At 40.6% G+C, this 23,752-nt stretch overlaps 2 protein-coding genes across 2 annotated transcripts in view; one reads left to right on the plus strand and one right to left on the minus strand.

Moving 5' to 3' along the window:
- Window positions 1-23,752, plus strand: part of PIK3CG (phosphatidylinositol-4,5-bisphosphate 3-kinase catalytic subunit gamma) — a 70,163-nt gene that overhangs the window by 14,498 nt on the left and 31,913 nt on the right. The window lies entirely within an intron of this gene.
- CCDC71L (coiled-coil domain containing 71 like) lies at window positions 1,937-4,064 on the minus strand. Its single transcript, XM_014066456.2, has one exon. The coding sequence runs from the start codon at window positions 3,921-3,923 to the stop codon at window positions 3,090-3,092; it is 834 nt and encodes a 277-aa protein (XP_013921931.2). The 5' UTR covers window positions 3,924-4,064; the 3' UTR covers window positions 1,937-3,089.

Below are 23,752 nucleotides of genomic sequence, written 5' to 3' on the forward strand. Positions count from 1 at the left end.
CGCGACAACAACCACCGCGGAGAAAAAAGGGCGCTTTAAAAAGCGCTTTTAAAGCAAGCCGATTCACGTAAAGGTAAGGGTTAGGTTTAGGGTTAGGTTAAGGGTTAGGTTTAGGGTTAGGTTAAGGGTTAGCGTTAGGTTAAGGGTTAGGTTTATGGTTAGGTTAAGGGTTAGGTTTAGGGTTAGGTTTAGGTTTAGGGGGGTTAGGTTTAGGTTTACGCGTTAATTTTAGCTTTACCGCTCACAGCGTGCTTTTTTCGTCGCGCTGTGATGACGTCAGGTACGCGGTTTCGTCGAGCGCGCTTTAGTCGACCGCGGTTTTGTGGTGGAACCGCTTCTTCTAATCTGGATTTAGTTGTTAGCCATGGTCCCCATCCACAAAAATATGCCCGAAGCCACATTATCTAGAGCAGGGGTAGTCAACCTGGTCCCTACCGCCCACTAGTGGGCGTTCCAGCTTTCCTGGTGGGCGGTAGGGGTTTGCTGTAACTCTGCTTTATAAATTTTATAAAGTAAAGTTACTTCCCTACTTTATAAATCACCATTATTGTGGACCCGGTGGGCGGTTAGAAAATTTTACTACTAACAGAGATACAAAAGTGGGCGGTAGGTATAAAAAGGTTGACTATCCCTGATCTAGAGCAACCAAGGGTAATTAATTCATGGGGAAACGAACACCGATATCTAGATCTCTCTCTCTCCACCTACCTACCATCCATCATTTTCTATCATCTCTATCTATATATTATCATCTATCGATCTATAATTTTTCTATCTATCTAACATCATTTTCTAGCATCTCTACATATTATCTATCATCTATCTATAATTTTTCTATCTACCATCATTTTCTATCATCTGTATCTATATATTATCTATCATCTATCTATAATTTTTCTATCTATCTATCTATCTATCTATCTATCTATCTATCATCTATCTATCTATCTATCTATCTATCTATCTATCTATCTATCTATCTATCTATCTATCTATCTATCTACCTACCTATCTATCTACCATCATTTTCTATCATCTATATATTATCTATCATCTATCTATATTTTTTCTGTCTGTCTGTCTATATAATTTTCTATCATCTCTACCTTTATGTATTATCTATCTATCTAGCTATATTTTTCTATCTACCATCCATCATTATCATCTCTATCTATATATTATCTATCATCTCTATAATTATCTATCTATCTATCTATCTATCTGTCTGTCTATCTATCTATCTATCTATCTATCATCTCTATAATTATCTATCTATCTATCTATCTATCTATCTATCTATCATCTATCTATCATCTATCTACCATCATTTTCTATCATCTATATATTATCTATCATCTATCTATATTTTTTCTGTCTGTCTGTCTATATAATTTTCTATCATCTCTACCTTTATGTATTATCTATCTATCTAGCTATATTTTTTCTATCTACCATCCATCATTATCATCTCTATCTATATATTATCTATCATCTCTATAATTATCTATCTATCTATCTATCTATCTATCTATCTATTATCTCTATAATTATCTATCTATCTATCTATCTATCTATCTATCTATCTATCATCTATCTATCTATCTATCTATCTATCTATCTATCATCTATCTACCATCATTTTCTATCATCTATATATTATCTATCATCTATCTATATTTTTTCTGTCTGTCTGTCTATATAATTTTCTATCATCTCTACCTTTATGTATTATCTATCTATCTAGCTATATTTTTTCTATCTACCATCCATGTAAGTCAAGGACTACCTGTATTAACCAGGTTTATCCCTGTTTAGCATCCAGTCCCAAAAAAAAACACTTTAAGTTTTTCAAAACATGGCGCGAGGTGAGCATGTCAATAGTGCTTTAACATCCATCTGAAACTGCTCTACGCAAATATAAACCATGTTACGAAGGCACATTCCAATTTTAAATTTTATTAATTTTTTTTTTTTACTTCGGTCGATAGGACCTTCTCTAAAGCAAAAAAAAATCAATATAAAATTGAGCGTGCATCTAATACAAACTCTTGAAGCCGTTACAGGAACCCCTAGTTCATTCCAACTATAAAACTTTTTAAAACAGCTACAAATCACGTTACTATATCAAAACGGTGTCTTATCAAGTCCAAATTACAAAATAATAATAATAATAATAATAAAAAAGGGGATGGAAACAGCATGAAATGTTTTTTGCACTACCAGATCAGTCTTTTAAAGTTTTCAACTCCTCAAACTTCCTTGGTCAAAGCCGATGAGTCATCATGCTCACCCCCCCAAAAAAAACTGGAAAACCCTTCGCATGTTCAAATAACCCTGAGTATATAGTGCAATATAATACAAAGGTCAGATTCATCATAGGAAAAGAAGGGGGGGGGAAAAACCAACAATCAGATTAACGTTGAGTTGGAAGGGACCTTCGCAGGTCATCTAGTCCAACCCCCTTGCTCTCCCAAGCAGGAGACCGTAATCCTGGATTGGCGTTTTTATTGCAGCCGGGGCCAAGTTCTTTGGAAGAAAGCAAAAGTTAACGGCGCTTCCCTTAGAAAAGTGAGGTAGCCCATTGGGAAAGCAAGCGGATGTCAATAAGGCTTCAGCCGGTTTGCCTCGGTTTCTACACGCCGTCCAGACGAAACCGAATCCCAGTTTATTTTTTTATTTTTTTCTGGCTCGCAAGGAAAAACCACGAAAGGACGAAAAGTGGGGGGGAGGGTGGCCAGCCCCCCCTTGCCTTGTCCCTTTTTAAAGTGCAGCGCCCCGTGTCCTTAACAAATTAATAATAATAATAAAAGAGAGGACCACGTCATCCAGACCCAAAAAAACCAAACCAGGGACTTGTGTAAACAGGCGGCTGGACACGTGTCTCCTAAAGGTCTTCTGAATGGGGGTTAACAGTCATAAACATAAAGTTCAGCAGTTCGAATCCCCCAGTAGAGGGGATTGGACTAGATGACTTCCTCAAAAGCAGGGCAGGCGGGTTGGTCTAGATGACCTCCAAGGGGCCCCCTTCTGTTAAAGGACTGTCAAGTGAGACAATATCCTTCTGTCTCCTTCTCCTCTTCCTCCTCCTCCTAAGCCGTCTTCTCCCACCAGGAGGTCGGGATGCGGCGCAACTTGACCACGGGCGCCAGGTCGACCCGCCAGAGGCGTTGCGCTCGGCGGCGGGCGGTTTCCAAGCTGCGCCGCTCCCAGATGTCGCCGCGGACCTTGATCGGCGGGAAGGCGGACAGCGGGATCTCGGCCGGGATCGGAGGATCGGGAAGCGGCTCCGGATCCGAAGGGGTCCGTCGGGCAGGGACTGGCCGCTTCTCGCAAGCCCAGAGCTTCCGGGGCGGAATCAGCCCGTCCTCCTTGGGCTTCTTGGCCGCTGGCTTTGCCCTCCTTCCTCCCCGGCGGCTCTTGGCGTCGGTCGGCGGGCGCTTCCTCTTGTTGGCGGCGGCGGCTGCCGGGGCTTTTTCTCCTCCTCCTCTCCTGCTTCTCCTGCTGGTGCCGGCCGCCTCCTCGTCGTCGTCGTCGTCCGGCGGCCAGCCGCGGGGCCAGTCCGGCACGACGGCCCGGCACGAGGCGTAGCCGTAGACGTCCTTGCTGCGGAGGATGACCGGCGAGAACTCGTGCCGGAGGCTGCAGAGGAAGTCCCAGAGCTCGGCCTCCGAGCTCATGAAGGCCGTCGAGCGGGGCACCAGCAGCTTCAAGGCGTCGCCCAGCACTGGGCTGCCGCCGCCGCTGCCGCCGCTGCTGCTGCTGCTGCTGCCGCGGAAGAGCGCCTGCGAGCGCGAGTGCACCACTTGCTCCCACGCCGGGCCGGCGGGAGGAGAGGAGAGCGGAGGCAGCCCGGGAGCCTGGCCGTCACCGACGCCGACGCCTCCTTCGGCCGCGGGGGCGCCTCCAGGGCCCGCCGGCTTCATCCTCGCTCTAGCGCCACGACGGCGGCGGCGGCTGTTGCTGCTGCTGCGGGCTCGCGTCCTCTCCAGCGCCGCCACCGGCCGCCCAGCAATCTCGGCTCTCCTCCTCTTCCTCCCCCTCCTTTTTCTCCTCCTCCTCCTCTTCTTTCCCCTCCCTTTTCTCCTCCTCTTCCTCCCCCTCCTTTTTCTCCTCCTCCTCCTCCTCTTCCTCCCCCTCCTTTTTCTCCTCCTCCTCCTCTTCTTTCCCCTCCCTTTTCTCCTCCTCTTCTTCCTCCTCTTCCTCCCCCTCCTTTTTCTCCTCTTCCTCCCCCTCCTTTTTCTCCTCCTCTTCTCCTCCTCCTCCTCTTCCTCCCCCTCCTTTTTCTCCTCCTCCTGTTCTCCTCCTCCCCCTCTTTTTTCTCCTCCTCTCCCTCCCTTTTCTCCTCCTCTTCCTCCCCCTCCTTTTTCTCCTTTCTTCTTCTCCTTTCTCCTCCTTTTTCTTCTCTTTTTTCTCCTCCTCTTTCTCCTCTTCTTCTTTCTCCTCCTTTCTCCTTTTTCTCTTCTCCTTTCTCCTTTTTCTCCTCTTCTCCTCTTTTCTTTCCTCCTTCTCTTCTTCTTCCTCCTCCTCCTCCCCGGCGAAAGTCACTTTCTCTTCTTCCCCCCCCCCCCCTCCTCTTTCGCTTTCTCTTGCCAGGCGCAACTTCTGCGCTGCCAACAGGGCGTGAGGAGTGGGCGGAGGAGGGTGGTGGTGGTGGAGGGGGCGCCGGCTGGGCCGATCGGTGCACACACACACACACACCTTTCCCACCCACCCACCCGACGCCACCTCCCGCAAAATGGAGCTCTTTTTAAAAGCCCCCTGCGGGGAAGGTTGCTAAATCTCACGCCTAGTCTTGGCTGGAGTGGATTGGCCCGTTTGAAAATGCGTCACGGGTTGAGAAGCCCCGCCCCTGGAGTAGCAGAGCCCCCCTCGGAAACTCCGAGGAGTAAGTGGCTTGAAGAGGATCAGGAGTTCTAGTGGTGGCCTTGTTTACTCAGCCTAACTTCTTCCTCCCCAAAGAAGCCACCAGAAGGGGAATGTGGGCTTATGGAGTAGCTTTACTCTTGGGTTCCACACTGTTGGGGAACCAACTGCTTGTAATCTGATCCACAATTCCTAGGGAGTTGGAAAGATTTGCTTTGAAGTCTAGCTTGAGATTTTATGCTCTGAACCAATGAGGCCTACTCTTCATTCTACTCCCAAGTCTCCAAACTTGGAACTTTTAAGAACTTGTGGACTTCAATTCCCAGAATTCCATAGCTAAGTCTCCAGACTTGGCGATTTTAAGACTTATGGACTTCAACTCCCAGAATTCCCTAGCTAAGTCTCCAGACTTGGCGATTTTAAGACTTGTGGACTTCAACTCCCAGAATTCCCTAGCTAAGTCTCCAGACTTGACGATTTTGAGACTTATGGACTTCAACTCCCAGAATTCCCTAGCTAAGTCTCCAGACCTGGCGATTTTAAGACTTATGGACTTCAACTCCCAGAATTCCATAGATAAGTCTCCAAACTTGGAACTTTTAAGACTTGTGGACTTCAGCTCCCAGAATTCCCTAGCTAAGTCTCCAGACTTGGCAATTTTAAGACTTATGGACTTCAACTCCCAGAATTTCCCAGCTAAGTCTCCACACTTGTCCCAAAGGTGCTTTTTTTCAAGAGGCAATTGGACTTCCTGGTTTTTCTTGGGAGACGTTTCGCTTCTCATCCAAGAAGCTTCTTCGGCTCTGAAGGGATGGTGGGGAAACCAGCCAGAGCTGAAGAAGCTTCTCAGATGAGGAGCGAAACATCTTCAAAGAAAAACCAGAACCATGACAAGGATGACTGAGAATCTCCATAAACGTCTCCAGACTGGGCAACTTTTAAGATTTGTGAACTTCAACTCCCAGAATTCCCCCCAGGGAGTTGGAAGTCCACAAGTCTTAAGACAGCCAAGTTTGGAGACTTCCTGCTCTAACTCCATTGGTCAGTGATGGCAAACCTTTTTCTAAAGATGTACCAAAAATTGTGTGCGGGCATGCCTGGGGAGGGCGAAAAACAGCCCAATGGCCCCACCGGAAGTTCTGCCAGAAAAGTTCTCCACAGGTTCAAGTTGGATCTTCCTTTTATTTTATTTTTTTATTTATTTTTTATTGTTTTAACTAAACAAAAACACACACAAAAAGAGATGATTTGAATACTTTGGTATAATTGTTATGTAGTGACCATTTCACGTTAGAAAGATCTTTGTACATTAAACAGATTAATGATGAAGTAAGGAAGAATTGATATATACATGAATTGAAATACTTAACTACTATATGGATGAATAATGAATAATGGGAAACCATTCTTGGAAGTCTGGATGATTGGAGACATTATGGTCAATTGAAAATATGAATGTTTTATTGTAAACCAATGGGAATTCTTTGTCCCAATCTTCGCTTTTTCTCTTTAGAGGTAGGTGATACTATAATAGTTCAAAGACTTATTGTTATTTGGTAGATAGTTATGAATTTAAGGAAATAAGGATTGTTACAAATGGAATAATATTAATGGTAATCTAAGTGTATAATGCTCAAAGACAGCGAAACATTTAGCCGTGTTTAATGTAAACCAGTGATGTTTATCCTAAGTTTAAGAATTGATGCACGAAAACTTGTAACCAAACGATATGCTTGATGAAATGGGGGAAAGTTGTTCTTTTTTGCCCTCTCTTGCTTTGTTTTTGTATCTGTTGTTTTGTTTAAAAAGAATAAAAATATATTTTTTAAAAAAACACACACACACACACACAAAAAGAAATCTTTCGTTACATCTTGTAGAAAGCGCATCGATTGGTTACAAATGCGTTTCTTCCACAATCCTTACATATACTTCATTCAAATCGAATTGTACATTTTAAGTCAAGAAAGAAAAAATTACGTATTTTACTATCCCTGTACCACAATTCTCATTTAGTCACCATTATTTAAACAGGTTTTTATCTAGAATCATTTATATTTAAAGACACAACCACCTGCTGGCATTCATTTGCAGTTTCAATAGATCTCCAATAACGTTACACCTTTATGACCTATTCTGAAACAGATTCAGTTAAGTAAGATATCTAAGCATTCCCCCGCCCCCATAACACACCTGCATGTATCATTGAATATTATCCATTTACATTTCTTTGTTATTATTTTAGTTGGCTAAAAATTATTTACTGTTTATCTCACACCTCCTCTCCACAGGCCCACACAAGGTTATACCAAGTTGGATCTTCCTTTGATAAGTTTCCACCTATTACTTCGTGTTTGGCTGCCAGGTCCTTTGGAGAAGCCCTCCTTGAGAGAAGAGGGGAATGTGGGGTTATGGAGTGGCCCCCTTGGGTTCCATAGCTTTTGGAGAGATCTGGATGGGAAGCGCATAATGCTCTTCTTTTCCAGTTTGCAACTGATCCACAATTCCTAGGAAGTTGGGAGAGATTGAAGGAGCAATTTCTTCCTTAAAGTGAGGACAATTAACCGGTGCAACGGAAGTTGCCTTCAGAAGTTGTGGGTGGCTTCATCGCTGGAGGCTTTCAAGAAGAGTCTTAATAAAGGTCTCCTGCCTTGAGTAAGTTTGGGACTTGGAAATCTTTCCAAGTCCCTTCCAATCCTAGGATTCGATATTCAGGTGAATTTGCAGCTAATTGAACGACCACACTTACGAGTGTGCCCATAAGTGATTTTAGCACCATTTTGGAAGAAGAGTTTCCCAAGCTTTGGCTTTATCAATAAAGTTGACATGAGGGGGTCTTTGGTGCTCTTTGGCTTGGTGGTTTTCTTGCAGACGTTTCATGACCCAACTAGGTAACATCATCAGTGCTACTAAGGAGTGGAGTACCTTGTCAATTTATATTCTGGCCTGTCTGTGTGGATGAGGACAGTCTTACTGATGGCTCTGGCAGTTTCTTGATTGCGGTGTTGCCATACACCAAGAATATCTCAGAAACCACAAATAAGCTACTACAAAACCACATGGAGTCAGCCACTGGTGGGATTCAGCCAGTTCGCACCACTTCGGGAGAACCGGTGGTTAAGTTTCTGAGCAGTTTGGTGAACTGGTTGCTGGAAGAAATCATTAAGGCAGAGAACCGGTTGTTAAATTATTTGAATCCCACCACGGGAGTCAGCGTAGCATGCAAACCAACTTAAAGCCCTTCAATACATCCTAAGCAAGACAAAAGATCTGGCCACCTCAGAAGAAGAAAAATCCAGGAGTCAAAAACAGTAGAATGACCGCAACGGCCACTATGCAGGACAAACAAGATTGGCCGAATGCATCCAGGAACACCAGCTGGCAGTCAGAAGGCATGGTGGAAATTCTTTAATTTCACAACATGCAGATAGATTGAATCACAGTTTCAATTGGGAAAATCCTAAAGCGGGCCGTATCCCCCCCCCCAAAAAAAAATGCCAGGGAATTTTTAGAAGCCTCTGAGAAATTAGTCATCTATAAATACAGACATAAGCTACATCTATGCAAAACAGACAACCAACACGCCAAAAGAGAAGAGAAAGAGCCCAGGACTTCTCCATTAATAATCAGCACTCAGATCAGCACAGATTAACTCCAAGGTCAACTGCAGACACGTAATCAAATAAACAATACCCCCCAATCAAGAAACTGCCAAAGAGCCATCAGTAAACAGCCCAACCAAAGAATCTCTAAGAGCACCCCCACCCACCACCCACCCCTGCAGACAGGCAAGGCTCCAGAATGTAAACTGACAGCTAACTCTATTCCTTGCTAGCACTGATGATGTTACCTAGTTGGGTCACGAAACGTTTGCAAGAAAACAAGCAAGCTCAGAGACCACGGAGGGCACCCTCATTTGGCTTTGCCCAATTGTACCCAGCAACTTTATAAATGACTTATAGGAAGAAATTTGGTCGCCACGATGTAGAAAAGATGTGGATACTCTGGAAAGAGTGCAGAGAAGAGCAACGAAGAGGATTAGGGGACTGGAGGCTAAAACATATGAAGAACGGTTGCAGGAACTGGGTATGGCTAGTTTGATGAAAAGAAGGACCAGGGGAGACATGATAGCAGACTTCCAATATCTCAGGGGTTGCCCCAAAGAAGAGGGAGTCAAACTATTCTCCAAGGCACCTGAGGGCAGGACAAGAAGCAATGGGTGGAAACTAATCAAGGAGAGAAGAAACCTGAAACTAAGGAGAAATTTCCTGAAAGTTAGAACAGTTAATCAGTGGAATCAGAAGTTGTGAATTCTCCAACACTGGAAGTCTTTGAGAAGATGTTGGATAGCCATTTGTCTGAAATGGTATAGGGTTTCCTGCTTAGGCAGGGGGTTGGACTAGAAGACCTCCAAGGTCCCTTCCAACTCTGCTCTTGTATTGTATGGTATTATATATAAGAAATGGAAGCCTCCTCTCTTAGACTGGCAGGTTTTGGCTGACAATTTAGAGAACAAAACCATTATTTAAAGTGACTTCACAGCCTTGAACATGGAGACGTATTCCGTGAGATGTGGTTCAGCTGTGGCTCTTTTCAAATCAAATGCACCCATATAGCACTGGGGCACCTCCATCAGAGAAAGATCTAGGGCCATGATGGAGAACCTATGACACACATGTCACAGGTGGCACGCAGAGGCCTCTTTCCGGGCACGCGAGCCATCGCCCCAGGTTAGCTCCATTGCAACGTGTGTATGTCTCCCACCGACCAGCTGATTTTCGGGTCTCTGCTGTGCATGCACAGAGGGGGGGTTGGGAGATGCACACGCAAGCATGGGGGCTGGAGGGCATGTGCGTGGAGGGTCATGCACGCATGTGTCAAGGGCAGGGGGAGGGTGGCACATCCCCCCCAGGGCCCATTTTTGGTTCCAGGAGGCTGCAGGGAGGCCTACTGGGTCCAAAATGGGGCACTGGTGTGTGTGTGTGTGTGTGTGTGTGTGTGTGTGTGTGTGTGTGTGTGTATTGCATATGGCCCTGATCTTTTGTGCCTGACAACAGGACTTGCAAAGATATTAATTTTATTACGGCCACCAGAATTCAACAAGTTAATAGCATTTTTTTTTTAAAAGCCTACTGTGGTATATAGTTTATGTTAAGTGATCAAAGCCATCGAAATGTGACTGGTTTTGCGAGCATTTTGTAGCATACTTTGGCTCTCTTGATAGAAAATAAATCCTCCTGGTTTGATAATGACAGCCGAACATAGAATAAAGGAGCATTGTCCGGGTACTTTGCTAAATAAGGAATTACAAAGCGGATCCTGTTGCATCCTTATAAAAATTGTCTGGATATTTTGTTAAATAAGGAGTAACAAGGCAGATCCCTGCATCCTTAGAAACTTATGGATTTAATAAAACCTTCAGCCAGTAAAAAAAGAAAGGAAGGAAGGAAGGAAGGAAGGGAAGGAAGGAAGGGAAGGAAGGGAAGGAAGGGAAGGAAGGGAAGGAAGGGAAGGAAGGAAGGAAGGAAGGAAGGAAGGAAGGAAGGAAGGAAGGAAGGAAGGAAGGAAGAGTAGGGGAGATAAAATAATGGCCTACAAGTTTCTTTTTAAAAAGTCCCTGTCACTGCAACGGGTTGACCGTATTCTCGGTTAAACATAATAGTAAAATTGCTGAAATTCCAGGCTGGGAATTTCTTCTTGCAGGAGCTGTTAAGCAGGGGAAGTTCTGGAACCTTCTATCTGGATCATTGGTGGCCTCTCAGAAGTTGCAGGTTCTCACAAGGGATTAGAAGGTCACCTATATAGTCGATTTTTGCAAAGAGCAGAAGGTTGAACCAGATAGGCAGCCTACAGTTCACTCCTGCTATTATCGTTGGGGCCCAACAATGAATGATTCCTAAGAGCTGCCTTATCTCGAAGACAAGTGGGATTGATAAAGATAAGAAAAGTATGGTTGGCATGGAATTATAGCCTCAAAAGGACAGAACAGGAGGGTTATCTAATGATAACAATTGGCAGCTGGTTCAAGATAAATGAACTGCCATTTCATTATGGTCCTCGATTAATTCCTTGGAAATTGTGATGCATTTTTGGAAATTTAGATGAATTTCTGGAAATTGCTATGAATTTCCGAAAATTGCTATTTTTTTTGGAAATTGCCATTAACTTACGGAGGAACGATTTTCAAAAAGAATTAGATAAATTTATGGAGGATAAGGCTAACAAAAAGTATGGGACCTTTAGCCAATAACTATCTATACCCCACACACATAGATAAACAATGATCAAAAGCCACACAACACTTGATAATATATAGAAATATAATCTTAACAAACGTACAACGTATTTAACCTATATTCAGCACTCTTACCCAACAAGGCATTTGAGTAGACAGAGATATCACTTAGAAATTTCTCTGGAAATAATTGGAAAATGGAGACTAAATGTAAATAAAACAATCTTTGGTTTTAAATGATGTGGAAATCTCTCTCTCTCTCTCTCTCTCTTCCTCCCTCCCTCCTTCTTTCCATATCTGTATCTACATCTACTGTATAGTTTTCAGATGTTTTAATGTTCTCAATTCTTAAACTCATGATTGAGTCATGATTCTTATCTTCTCTGAAATTACATGCAAACCATTGGACCTTAAGAATGAACCTATGACTCATTCTTTAGCAAATCTTTAATCCTATCAAAGGGTGTATGGAGAACCTCAACACGAACATTGCATCTTTTTTGCATAAAAAACCCCCCATGTTGCATCAAATCAAACTCAAGGCCAAGTAAAGTATAAAGTAAAGTAAAATATAAAGTAAAGTAAAGTATAAAGTAAAAGTATAACGTAAAGTAAAGTAAAAGTAAAATATAAAATAAAGTAAAGTAAAATATAAAGTAAAGTAAAGTATAAAGTAAAGTAAAGTAAAAGTATAAAGTAAAGTAAAGTAAAAGTAAAGTATAAAGTAAAGTAAAGTATAAAGTAAAGTAAAAGTAAAGTATAAAGTAAAGTAAAGTAAAGTATAAAGTAAAGTAAAAGTAAAGTAAAAGTAAAATATAAAGTAAAGTATAAAGTAAAGTAACGTATAAAGTAAAGTATAAAGTAAAGTAAAAGTAAAGTATAAAGTAAAGTATAAAGTAAAATATAAAGTAAAGTTAAAGTAAAATAAACGTAAAGTATAAAGTAAAGTATAAAGTAAAGTAAAAGTAAAGTATAAAGTAAAGTAAAGTAAAATATAAAGTAAAGTTAAAGTAAAATAAAAGTAAAGTATAAAGTAAAGTATAAAGTAAAGTATGAAGTAAAGTAAAGTAAAGTAAAATCTGGATATCTACACAGATTTTTTAAAATATTCCAACAGATATAATAGCTGAGTAGGACTCATTTATTTTCTACCTGTCCAGTAGATGTCGCTGTCTGATGATTTTTAATTTTAAAAAAAGTCAGAGCCCACCTCTACACTCATAAGCCCACAGAATGCCAGATACAGAATTGGAAGGGCCCCAAATCATCATCCTTGTCGTTACAAAGAGTCACAACTGAGGCAGACGCTAAATGAGGACTCCTCCTAGAGCTTTCTCCCTTAGGAAAGAAACAAAAGCGATGCAGGAATGAAGAAACACTCTTTTGCATACGGAAAAGAGACAATCAACCAGCTCAAAAAGAGAACAAAGACTTCAGCCACTTTCCACTGGTAATCCGCACCCGGATCAGCATAGATTAACTAACTCCAAGGTCAACTCACAATCACTTAAGCTACACCCCAATCATGAAACTGCCAAACAGCCATCAGTAAACAACCCAACCAAAGAATCTCTTAAGGCCGCTCCCACCCACAGACAAGGAAGCCCCCAGAATATAAACGGACAGCAAACCGTACTCCTCACTAGCACTGATGATGTTACCTAGTTCGGTCACGAAACGTCTGCAAGCTCAGAGAGCACCAAGGACCCCCTCATGTCAACCCTGACTTACAAATATTCCCCTTTATTAAATGAACACCATCAAGGAATGGTCCAATGGCAATACAGATCCATTATTGGATTCTTGGATGCTTGTTTGGTAATTGCCCCAAGGCCAGGATCTTAATTAAAGATGCGTTTTCCAAAGAGGGAAATGCCTCTTTTAGATGCAATGTTTGTGTTGAGGTTCTCCATAAATCCTTTGAGAGGATTAAAGATTTGCTGAAGGATGAGTCACAGGCCCATCCTTAGGGTCCACAGGCTTCGGGGGGGGGGGGGGTTGCATGTAATTTCAGATAAGATAAGGACAAGGAGTCCTTCTTAAACTGAAAGTTGGAAGATTACACAGTTGGCGTAGATTCTACAGAGGAACTATTGAGTCTGTCATCTGCATCTCCATCACTGAATTGGCTCTGCAACGCAACAAGACAGACACAGATTTCAGAGGATAATTAGATCTGCAGAAATAACAATGGCTGCCAACCTGCCTTCCATTGAGGACCTGCACACTGCACGAGTCAAAAAGAGGGCTGTGAAAATATCTACAGACCCCTCAACATCCTGGACATAAATTGTTTCAACCCTTATCCTCAAAACGACGCTTTAGGGCACTGCACACCAAGACAACTAGACACAAGGACAGTTTTTCCCCGAACGCCATCCCTCTGCTAAACAAATAATTCCTTCAACACAGTCAAACTATTCACTCCATTACTATTACTATTAGTCTTCTCATTGTTCCTATCACCCATCTCCTCCCACTTATGACTGCGTGACTTTGTTGCTTGCATCCTTACGATTGATATTGTTCCCTGATTGATTATTTGTACCCCACGACTATCATTAAGTGCTGTACTTTTTGATTCTTGATTAATGTATCATGTCTTTTTATGTACACGGAGAGCATCTTTGTTTGTTTGTTTATCGGATTTGTTTATTGGGTTTATATGCCGCCCTTCTCCCAAAGGACTCAGGGCGGCGTACAACATTAAAAAAAAAACATATTACAAAAGTTAAAAAGGAAATTAGATAAGAGTATCCAAAAGCAAACCCAATTAATATTAACAATCTGCACCAAAGACAAATTCCTTGTGTGTCCAATCACACTTGGCCAATAAAGAATTCTATTCTATTTTATTCTATTCTATTCTATTCTGTTCTGTTCCATATTCTATTCTATTCCATTCCATTCTAGTCCTTATTCTATTCTATTCTATTCCATATTTCTATTCCATATTCTATTCTATTCCACTCCATTCCTTATTCTATTCTATTCCATTCCATTCTAGTCCTTATTCTATTCTATTCTATTCCATATTTCCATTCCATATTCTATTCTATTCCACTCCATTCCTTATTCTATTCTATTCTGTTCCGTTCCATATTCTATTCTATTCCATTCCATTCCTTATTCTATTCTATTCTATTCTATTCCATATTTCCATTCCATATTCTATTCTATTCCACTCCATTCCTTATTCTATTCTATTCTGTTCCATATTCTATTCTATTCCATTTCATTCTAGTCCTTATTCTATTCTATTCTATTCCATATTTCCATTCCATATTCTATTCTATTCCACTCCATTCCTTATTCTATTCTATTCTGTTCCGTTCCATATTCTATTCTATTCCATTCCATTCTAGTCCTTATTCTATTCTATTCTATTCTATTCTATTCTATTCCATATTTCCATTCCATATTCTATTCTATTCCACTCCATTCCTTATTCTATTCTATTCTGTTCCGTTCCATATTCTATTCTATTCCATTTCATTCTAGTCCTTATTCTATTCTATTCTATTCTATTCCATATTTCCATTCCATATTCTATTCTATTCCACTCCATTCCTTATTCTATTCTATTCTATTCCGTTCCATATTCTATTCTATTCCATTCCATTCTAGTCCTTATTCTATTCTATTCCATATTTCCATTCCATATTCTATTCTATTCCACTCCATTCCTTATTCTATTCTATTCTGTTCCGTTCCATATTCTATTCTATTCCATTCCAGTCCTTATTCTATTCTATTCTATTCTATTCCATATTTCCATTCCATATTCTATTCTATTCCACTCCATTCCTTATTCTATTCTATTCTGTTCTGTTCTATATTCTATTCTATTCCATTTCATTCTAGTCCTTATTCTATTCTATTTCATATTTCCATTCCATATTCTATTCTATTCCACTCCATTCCTTATTCTATTCTATTCTATTCTATTCTATTCTATTCTATTCTATTCTATTCTATTCTATTCTATGTTATTCCATTCCATTCTAGATACAGATATGGAGAGGGAGGGAGGGAAGGAGAGAGATAGAGAGAGATTAAATCAAATCAAATCAAATCTTTGCTGCTTTCAAAACACTTTCCCCCCCACCTCTGGCAGGAATTTAATGGTTTCTATAGCAGCTCGATAGCTCTATTTTAGATTATGTCTTTAGAAAGCCTTGTTAGAAAAATTGGCAGCTTACCCCCTTATGACAAACAATGTCAAAGGTGAAGCTGCAAAGAGGCTGCAAATAGTGGTATACTTTATTTTATAAAAAAAAATAGATCTAAAGTAAATACACAGTTGAAAAGTAATTGTTCAACACCATGGGAATCACAATGTCATTTCCCATTGATTTAGTGTTCTCTTTTACGATTGCAAGACTTACGTAATTATTTTCATAAATAAAATATCCTATTGTTTAAAAAAGGGGGGTTGGGCTGAACCTCTGTGGGTCCAAAAGGAAAATCAGAATCCACAGGTTAGAACAGTGGTTCCCAAACTTGGCAACTTTAAGACTTGTGGACTTCAACTCCCAGAATTCTCCAGCCAGCTCTGCAGAGCTGGCTGGAGAATTCTGGGAGTTGAAGTCCACAAGTCTTAAAGTTACCAAGTTTGGGAACCTCTGGGTTAGAATGACAAGTTCAGGTTTAAAGATCAGGAGGAAGTTCATAGGAAGTCAGCCAGCGGAACCGCCTGCCACAAGAAGTGGTGAGTTCACCTTTACTGTTATTTTTAAATGCCTTGGAGCCATTGCTGATGTCTGGTGGCTGCCTGGGCTAATCCAGGTGGTTTTCTTGGCAATTTTTGTCCTTGCTTGTTTTTTACGGTTGAGAGGGACCAGTCACCCAGCCGGTTTTGTGTCTAAGGCGGGTCTTAGAATTCAGTTTCCTGGTTTCTAATGTAACGCCTTAAACCATTACACCAAACTGCCTTTTTTATCTTTGGTAGAATAGAATAGAATAAAATAAAATAAATCAGAATAGAGAAATCAGAATAGAATAGAATATAGAATAGAATGCAGAATAGAATAAAATAAATCAGAATAGAGTAATCAGAATAGAATATAGAATAGAATGCAGAATAGAATAGAGAAATCAGAATAGAATAGAATGCAGAATGCAGGATAAAATAGAATAAAATAGATTAGAGAAATCAGAATAGAATATAGAAGAGAATGCAGAATAGAATAGAATAAAACAAAACAAAACAGAATAGAGACATCAGAATAGAATAAATATAGAATGCAGAATAGAATAGAATATAGAATAGAATGCAGAATAGAATAGAGAAATCAGAATAGAATAGAATATAGAATGCAGAATAGAATAGAATAAAATATATCAGAATAGAGAAATCAGAATAGAATAGAATGCAGAATGCAGAATAAAATAGAATAAAATAGATTAGAGAAATCAGAATAGAATATAGAAGAGAATGCAGAATAGAATAGAATATAGAATGCAGAATAGAATAGAATATAGAATAGAATGCAGAATAGAATAGAGAAATCAGAATAGAATAGAATATAGAATGCAGAATAGAATAGAATAAAATATATCAGAATAGAGAAAGAATAGAATAGAATGCAGAATGCAGAATAAAATAGAATAAAATAGATTAGAGAAATCAGAAGAGAATATAGAAGAGAATGCAGAATAGAATAGAATAAAATAAAACAAAACAGAATAGAGAAATCAGAATAGAATAGAATATAGAATGCAGAATAGAATAGAATATAGAATAGAATGCAGAATAGAGAAATCAGAATAGAATAGAATATAGAATGCAGAATAGAATAGAATAAAATAGAATAGAGTAATCAGAATATAGAGTAGAATGCAGAATAGAATAGAGAAATCAGAACAGAATAGAATAGAATGCAGAATAGAATGCAGAATAAAATAGAATAGAGAAATCAGAATAGAGTAGGAATAGGAATAGAATAGGAGCCTATTCAAGGAATTTGTCTGTTGCATATGCTTTCAGTGTACACAAAAAGACAAAATACATTCGTCAAGAATCATAAGGTACGACGCTTAATAATAGCCATAGAATACAAATAAGCAATCAGGAAACAATCAATATCCATATAAATCGTAAGGATACAAGCAACTAAGTTACAGTCTTGCAGTCATAAGTAGGAGGAGATGGGTGATGAGAAGACTAATAGTAATAGCAATGCAGCTTTAATGAATGGTTTGACAGTGTTGAGGGAATTATTTGTTTAGCAGAGGGATGGCGTTCGGGGGAAAACTGTCCTTGTGTCTAGTTGCCTTGGTGTGCAGTGCTCCTATAGCGTCGTTTTTAGGGTAGGAGTTGAATCAATTTACACCCAGGATGTGAAGGGTCTGTAAATATTTTCACAGCCCTCTTTTTGACTCATGCAGTGTGCAGGTGCTCAATGGAAGGCAGGTTGATAGCCATTGTTTTTTCTGCAGTTCTGATTATCCTCTGAAGTCCCCGTCTGTCTTGTTGGGTTGCAGAACAGGGAGTGGTATAGATGGCCTCAAGGATCCCTTCCACGTCTCTGATTCTAAGCCATAAATTAAAGAAAACAACACTAATGCATAGTTTTTGAGGGTTTTTCCCCCCCTCAAGTTTCCATATCTCGATCTGTGTAGTTTTTTTTTTCAAGGTTCTCACCAGAATTTTGAGTTTTTGACATATCCTGTGTTGCAACTTTCCCGAAAGCTTCACTGGTCGAACGCTTTACATATCGAGGGGAGGAAAAAAGATCACGGAAGGCATAGTTGTAAACCGAGACTATCTGTCCTCAATTTACAACCATTTCACAGGTAGCCCTTTGACTTACGACGGTTTGCTTGGTGGACCATTCGAAGTTACAACGGCGCTGAAAAAAACCTGATGTGTGACCATTGTTCACACTTACGACCGTTGCAGCATCCCCGCGGTCCCGTGATTTGCATTCGGGTGCTTGGCAACTGTCTCACATTTATGACGGTTGCAGTGTCACGTGATCTGCTTTTGCGACCACCTGACCGGCAGAGCCAGTGAGGATTCACTTAACAACTGTGCTATGAAAAACAGCAGTGATTCCCTTAAGAAAAGTCCTCACCTAACAAATGTCTCACTTAGTCATGGAAATTGGGGAGGGTCTGTTGGGGTCGTAAGTTGAGGACCACCTGTCCTAGATCCAAACCAGTTTGAAGCCAAGGGGGAAACCTGATTCACTTAACAAACATGTTACTTACAACAGCATCGATTCCCTTAAGAACAATAGCAAGAAAAGTCTTCACGTAACTAACGTTTCACTTAGCAACAGAAATTTGGGGCTCTGTCGGGGTCATAAGTCGAGGACCACCTGTACGATATCCAAACCGGTTTGAAGCTGATGGGGAAACCCGATTCACTTAACAACCATGTTACTTACAACACCGTCGATTCCCTTAAGAACAATGGTAAGAAAAGTCTTCATCTAACCAACGTCTCACTTAGCAAGAGAAATTTGGGGCTCCATCGGGGGTCATAAGTCGAGGACCACCCATCCTAGATCCAAACCCGTTTGAAGTCGATGGGGAAACCTGATTCACTTAACAACCGTGTTACTTACAATGCCGTCGATTCCCTTAAGAACAATGGTAAGAAAAGTCCTCACCTAACCAACGTCTCACTTAGCAAGAGAAATTTGGGGCTCCGTCGGGGTCGTAAGTCGAGGACCACCCGTCCTAGATCCAAACCCGTTTGAAGCCGACGGGGAAATCTGATTCACTTAACAACCACGTTACGTACAACAGCCTTGATAGGTCATAAGCCGAGGACCGCCTATCCTAGATCCAAACCCCTTTAAAGTTGCATTGACCACTAAGAAAGACGACCTAACTGCGGAGATTTGCTGCAAAAATCATGAAGCCCATCGGAGGGGAGGGGGCTCCTCTAGCCGCCCCCCCTCCCCAGAAGCCGGCCCAGCCCAGCCCAGCCCCGGCTGCTCCGCCTGCGCTTCCTCCCGAGCCGGCTGGGCGAGGCCTGCACTCAGCTGTTGTCGGGGCAGGTGGCGCCGTGGCCGGGAAGCCGAGGCCGGGGAGAGGACTACCGGGAGGAGCCGGCCGAAGTTGCTCGTCCCGGGACGGGCCAGCTTGGAAGCCCCTCCGCCCGCAGCAAGGGCAGCTCCGCTTGGACGTAAGTCTGGGACGACGAGGGGGGGGCTTGGGAGGGGGAGACGACCCTCGGACGCCCCCAGCCGCCTCCGCCCTTCTCCTCCGACGGCGCTGCCTCCCTCCTCCCGGGGCTTTGGAACCCCACGCGGGAGAAGTTGGCTTTCCGAAGTGGGGGTGGGTGGGTGGGAAACACGCGTGGGGGCTTTCCTCTCCCTCCCCTCCCCGCGGAATCCCCTCGCTCGCTTCGCTTGGACGCGGAGCTGAACTTCTGGGGGTGCCTGGCTCCGCTTTGCCCGGAGCTTTTCTTTACCGGCGGGTGCGGGGGGGGTGCGGGGGAGGGTGCTGCTGTGAGTGTTGTATACCTGGGGAATGGGCTTTGTGGGGGGGGGTCTGTAAAGGCTTGGCTGAGCCACCCCTGTGGATACACACTCTGCAGGGGGAGGGGGTCAATAAATGAGAGAGAGAGAGAGAGAGAGAGAGAGAGAGAGAGAGAGAGAGAGAGAGAGAGAGAGAGAGAGAGAGAAATTATAAATTAGATAGATAGATGATAGATAGATGATAGATAGATAGATAGATAGATAGATAGATGATAGATAGATGATAGATAGATACATAGATACATAGATAGATAGATGATAGATGATAGATAGACAGACAGATATAAATTATAAATTTGATAGATAAATTAGAGATAGATAGATAGAGAGAGAGAGAGAGAGATTCATAGATAGATAGATAGATGATAGATAGATAGAGAGATACATAGATGATAGATGATAGATACATAGTCACACAGACAGATATAAATTATAAATTTGATAAATTAGAGATAGCTAGCTAGCTAGATAGCTAGCTAAATAGATAGATGATAGATAGACAGAGATATAAATTATAAATTTGATAGACAGATAAGATAGATAGATATTATAAATTTGATAGACAAATAAATTATAGATAGATGGATAGATAAAATTATAAATTTGATAGATAAATTAGAGATAGATAGTTATAAATTTGATAGATAAATTAATATAGATAGATATAAATCATATAGATATACATTTGATAGACAGATACATTAGATATAAGATAGATATAAATTAGATAGATATAAAGTTGATATAGATAAACTAGATATAGATAGATATAAAAGATAGATATAAATTTGACAGACAGACAGATATAAATTTGATAGACAGAAAGACAGATAGATATAAATTTGATAGACAGATGTAAATTTGATAGACAGAAAGACAGATAGATATAAATTTGATAGACAGAAAGACAGATAGATATAAATTTGATAGACAGAAAGACAGACAGATAGATATAAATTTGATAGACAGATATACATTTGATAGACAGAAAGACAGACAGATAGTTAGAAATAAATTTGATAGATAAAATAGATAGGTAGGTAGGTATCATGTTTCCCCGAAAATAAGACCCGGTCTTATTTTCTTTTGACCCCCGAAATAAGCACTTGGCCTTATTTTCGGGAAGGTCTTATTATTTTTGAGATGCAGGAGGCGGCGACCGTGGTCACCTCACGGCTTCTGCTGTGTTGCAATATTTTCGGGGAGGGCTTGTTTTGGTGCATGCGCTCAAAAGCCCGATTGGTCTTATTATCCGGGAAGGTTTTATTTTCAGGGAAAGAGGGTAGGTAGATAAAGACTTGCATACTTTCATAATGTTAACATAAAGATTTATAAGTGGGTGCAAGTTTAGAAAACTGCCCTCTGCATGCAGGTGGTGCACGCATCACGTGTGCATATGTGTGTTATATATGTGTGTATATGTGCGTGTGATATCTGTAAAAGAAGAATTTGGAAAACTCGTGGAGGAAAGAGGCTGTCGGTATGGGTTGGCCATACATTTAAACACTCATGTTTGGACATTTTGGATTTATATCTGGATTGTGGAATTGTTTTTGGCCACTGTCTGATAACAGTAACATAACTTCTAGGTGGGCTTTTGATCCTTACATTAATATACATTAATATTGACTTACAACAGGTTGTTCATTGACCGTTGGTAGTTACAACAGCCCTGAAAAAAGTGATTTATGATCGTCTCCCCCACTTACGACCGTTACAGCCCGTGATAATGTGATCCCCCCACTTACGACCGTTACCACCCCGTGATAATGTGATCAAAATTCAGACGCTTGGCCACTGACTTATATTTATGACGGTTGCAATGTCCCGGGGTCACGCGATCCCCTTTTGCAACCTTCTGAAAAGCCAAGTCACGCTTAACAACCGTGTGACTAATTTAGCAAGGGCGGGGATTAAAAACCGTGGCGGGAAAGGACATAAAACGAGGCAAAACTCGCTTAACAGACGTCTCGCTTAACAACAGAAACGTTGCGCTCGTTTGTGGTCGTAAGTTAAGGACTCCTTGTATTTTGTGTGAAACGTGTAGCTAGGTGTTGTTTTGACTTTGGAAATGGGTTTAAACCCTTTTTTTTTCCTGTTTCACCTGGGATGTGAATATTGTTCCTTTGGCCAAGCAAGGGGAGTCCACATAGGTTTAATTTACAGGTTGGAGGAATTACCGTAACCATCAACAGTTGAAGAAGAATTCAGAAGTGTATTCGTTTTATTTATTTTAAGGTTGAAACCAGGCTTGGTGTGGATAATATACGCCAGAAGTGGATTGCCATTGGTGCGTTAATTGTGTACACAGACAGCATTTGCTAGGCAAAATTCTCCACTGTTTCATCTCTGTAGGAGTCGTCCTTCCTTAGCTGCCCCACCTCTCTGGTTAAGACTATTATGGTACCGCCCTGAATTCCTCTTCAAACAAACTTCCCTGCTGTGTGTTTAATTTGTTTTCTCAGCTTAAAAAAAAATATCACTGGATTAGAATAGAATAGAAAAACAGAGTTGGAAGGGACCTTGGAGGTCTTCTAGTCCAACCCCCTGCTTAGGCAAGGAATCTTACACTACTTCAGACCAATGGTGAAATTCAGTTTTTTTTTACTATCAGTTCTGTGGGCATAGCTTGGTGGGCGTGGCAGGGGAAGGATACCGCAAAATCCCCGTTCCCTCCCCACTGCTGGGGGAAGGATATTGCAAAATGTCCATTCCCACCACACTCTGGGACCAGCCAGAAAAATTAGAGATAGATAGAGATAGATAGATAGATAGATAGATAGATAGATAGATAGATAGATAGATAGATAGATAGATAGATGATAGATAGATGATAGATAGATAGATAGATAGATAGATAGATAGATAGATGATAGATAGATAGATAGATAGATAGATAGATGATAGATAGATGATAGATAGATAGATAGATAGATAGATAGATAGATAGATAGATGATAGATAGATAGATAGATAGATAGATAGATAGATGACAGATAGATAGATAGATAGATAGATAGATGATAGATGATAGATAGATAGATAGATAGATAGATAGATAGATAGATAGATAGATAGATAGATAGATAGATAGATAGATAGATAGATATAGATAGATGATGGATAGATAGATAGATAGATAGATAGATAGATAGATAGATAGATAGATAGATAGATAGATAGATAGATAGATATAGATGACAGATAGATAGATAGATAGATAGATAGAGATAGATAGATGATAGATAGATAGAGATAGATAGATAGATATAGATGACAGATAGATAGATAGATAGATAGATAGAGATAGATAGAGATAGATAGATAGATAGATATAGATGACAGATAGATAGATAGATAGATATAGATGACAGATAGATAGATAGATAGATAGATAGATATAGATAGATAGATAGATAGATAGATAGATAGATAGAGATGACAGATAGATAGATAGATAGATATAGATAGATGATAGATAGATATAGATAGATAGATAGATGATAGACAGACAGACAGATAGGACAGACAGACATAAATTTGATAGATAAATTAGATATAAATTAGATATAAATTTGATTGACAGATCAATCAGAGATAGATAGATATAAATTATAAATTTGTTAGATCAGTTAGAGATAGGTAGGTATAAATTATAAATTTGAGAGACAGATCAATTAGAGATAAATTAGATAGCTATAAATTAGATCGATAATTTAGGTATAGATAGATAGATTCAGACAAATGGTTATCCAACATCTTCTTAAAAACTTCAAGGGTTGGAGCATTCACAACTTCACAACAATTTCCTCGTTATACACAGTGGGAAATGTAAAGTTAAGTATCTTTAGCTTTAGGTGCCTGCCCACGCTACTACCCTACATTTCTCACTGTGTATAAACTACGAGGTGTAAGCAGCCCCCCCGAAGGTTATTGTAACAGATACGCATCTTTAAATAAATAAAGAGGGAAGGGATAAGAGGCTAGCCATCAACCGGGGGGGGGGGGGGCAGAGGTAAACAGAAAGAAGTAAGGATGACTTAACCTTTGTGTTATGTGGGTAGGGTTAAGCTGTAAACGAGGTGCGTTGGCTGTTGTTGATTCCCTATGTGGGAAGTTAAATGTGTCTCGGCAGAAAGTTGGTGTAATCTGGGTGATG

The sequence above is a fragment of the Thamnophis sirtalis genome, unplaced genomic scaffold (assembly GCF_051295495.1).
Source record: "Thamnophis sirtalis isolate CommonGarterSnake01/CBP01778 unplaced genomic scaffold, rThaSir2_p1.2 scaffold_9, whole genome shotgun sequence".
Lineage (NCBI taxonomy): Eukaryota > Metazoa > Chordata > Lepidosauria > Squamata > Natricidae > Thamnophis > Thamnophis sirtalis.

What these genes read in the sequence shown, in the direction of transcription:
- CCDC71L (XM_014066456.2), bottom strand. Translation starts at nt 3,923, where the DNA reads ATGAAGCCGGCGGGCCCTGGAGGCGCCCCCGCGGCCGAAGGAGGCGTC.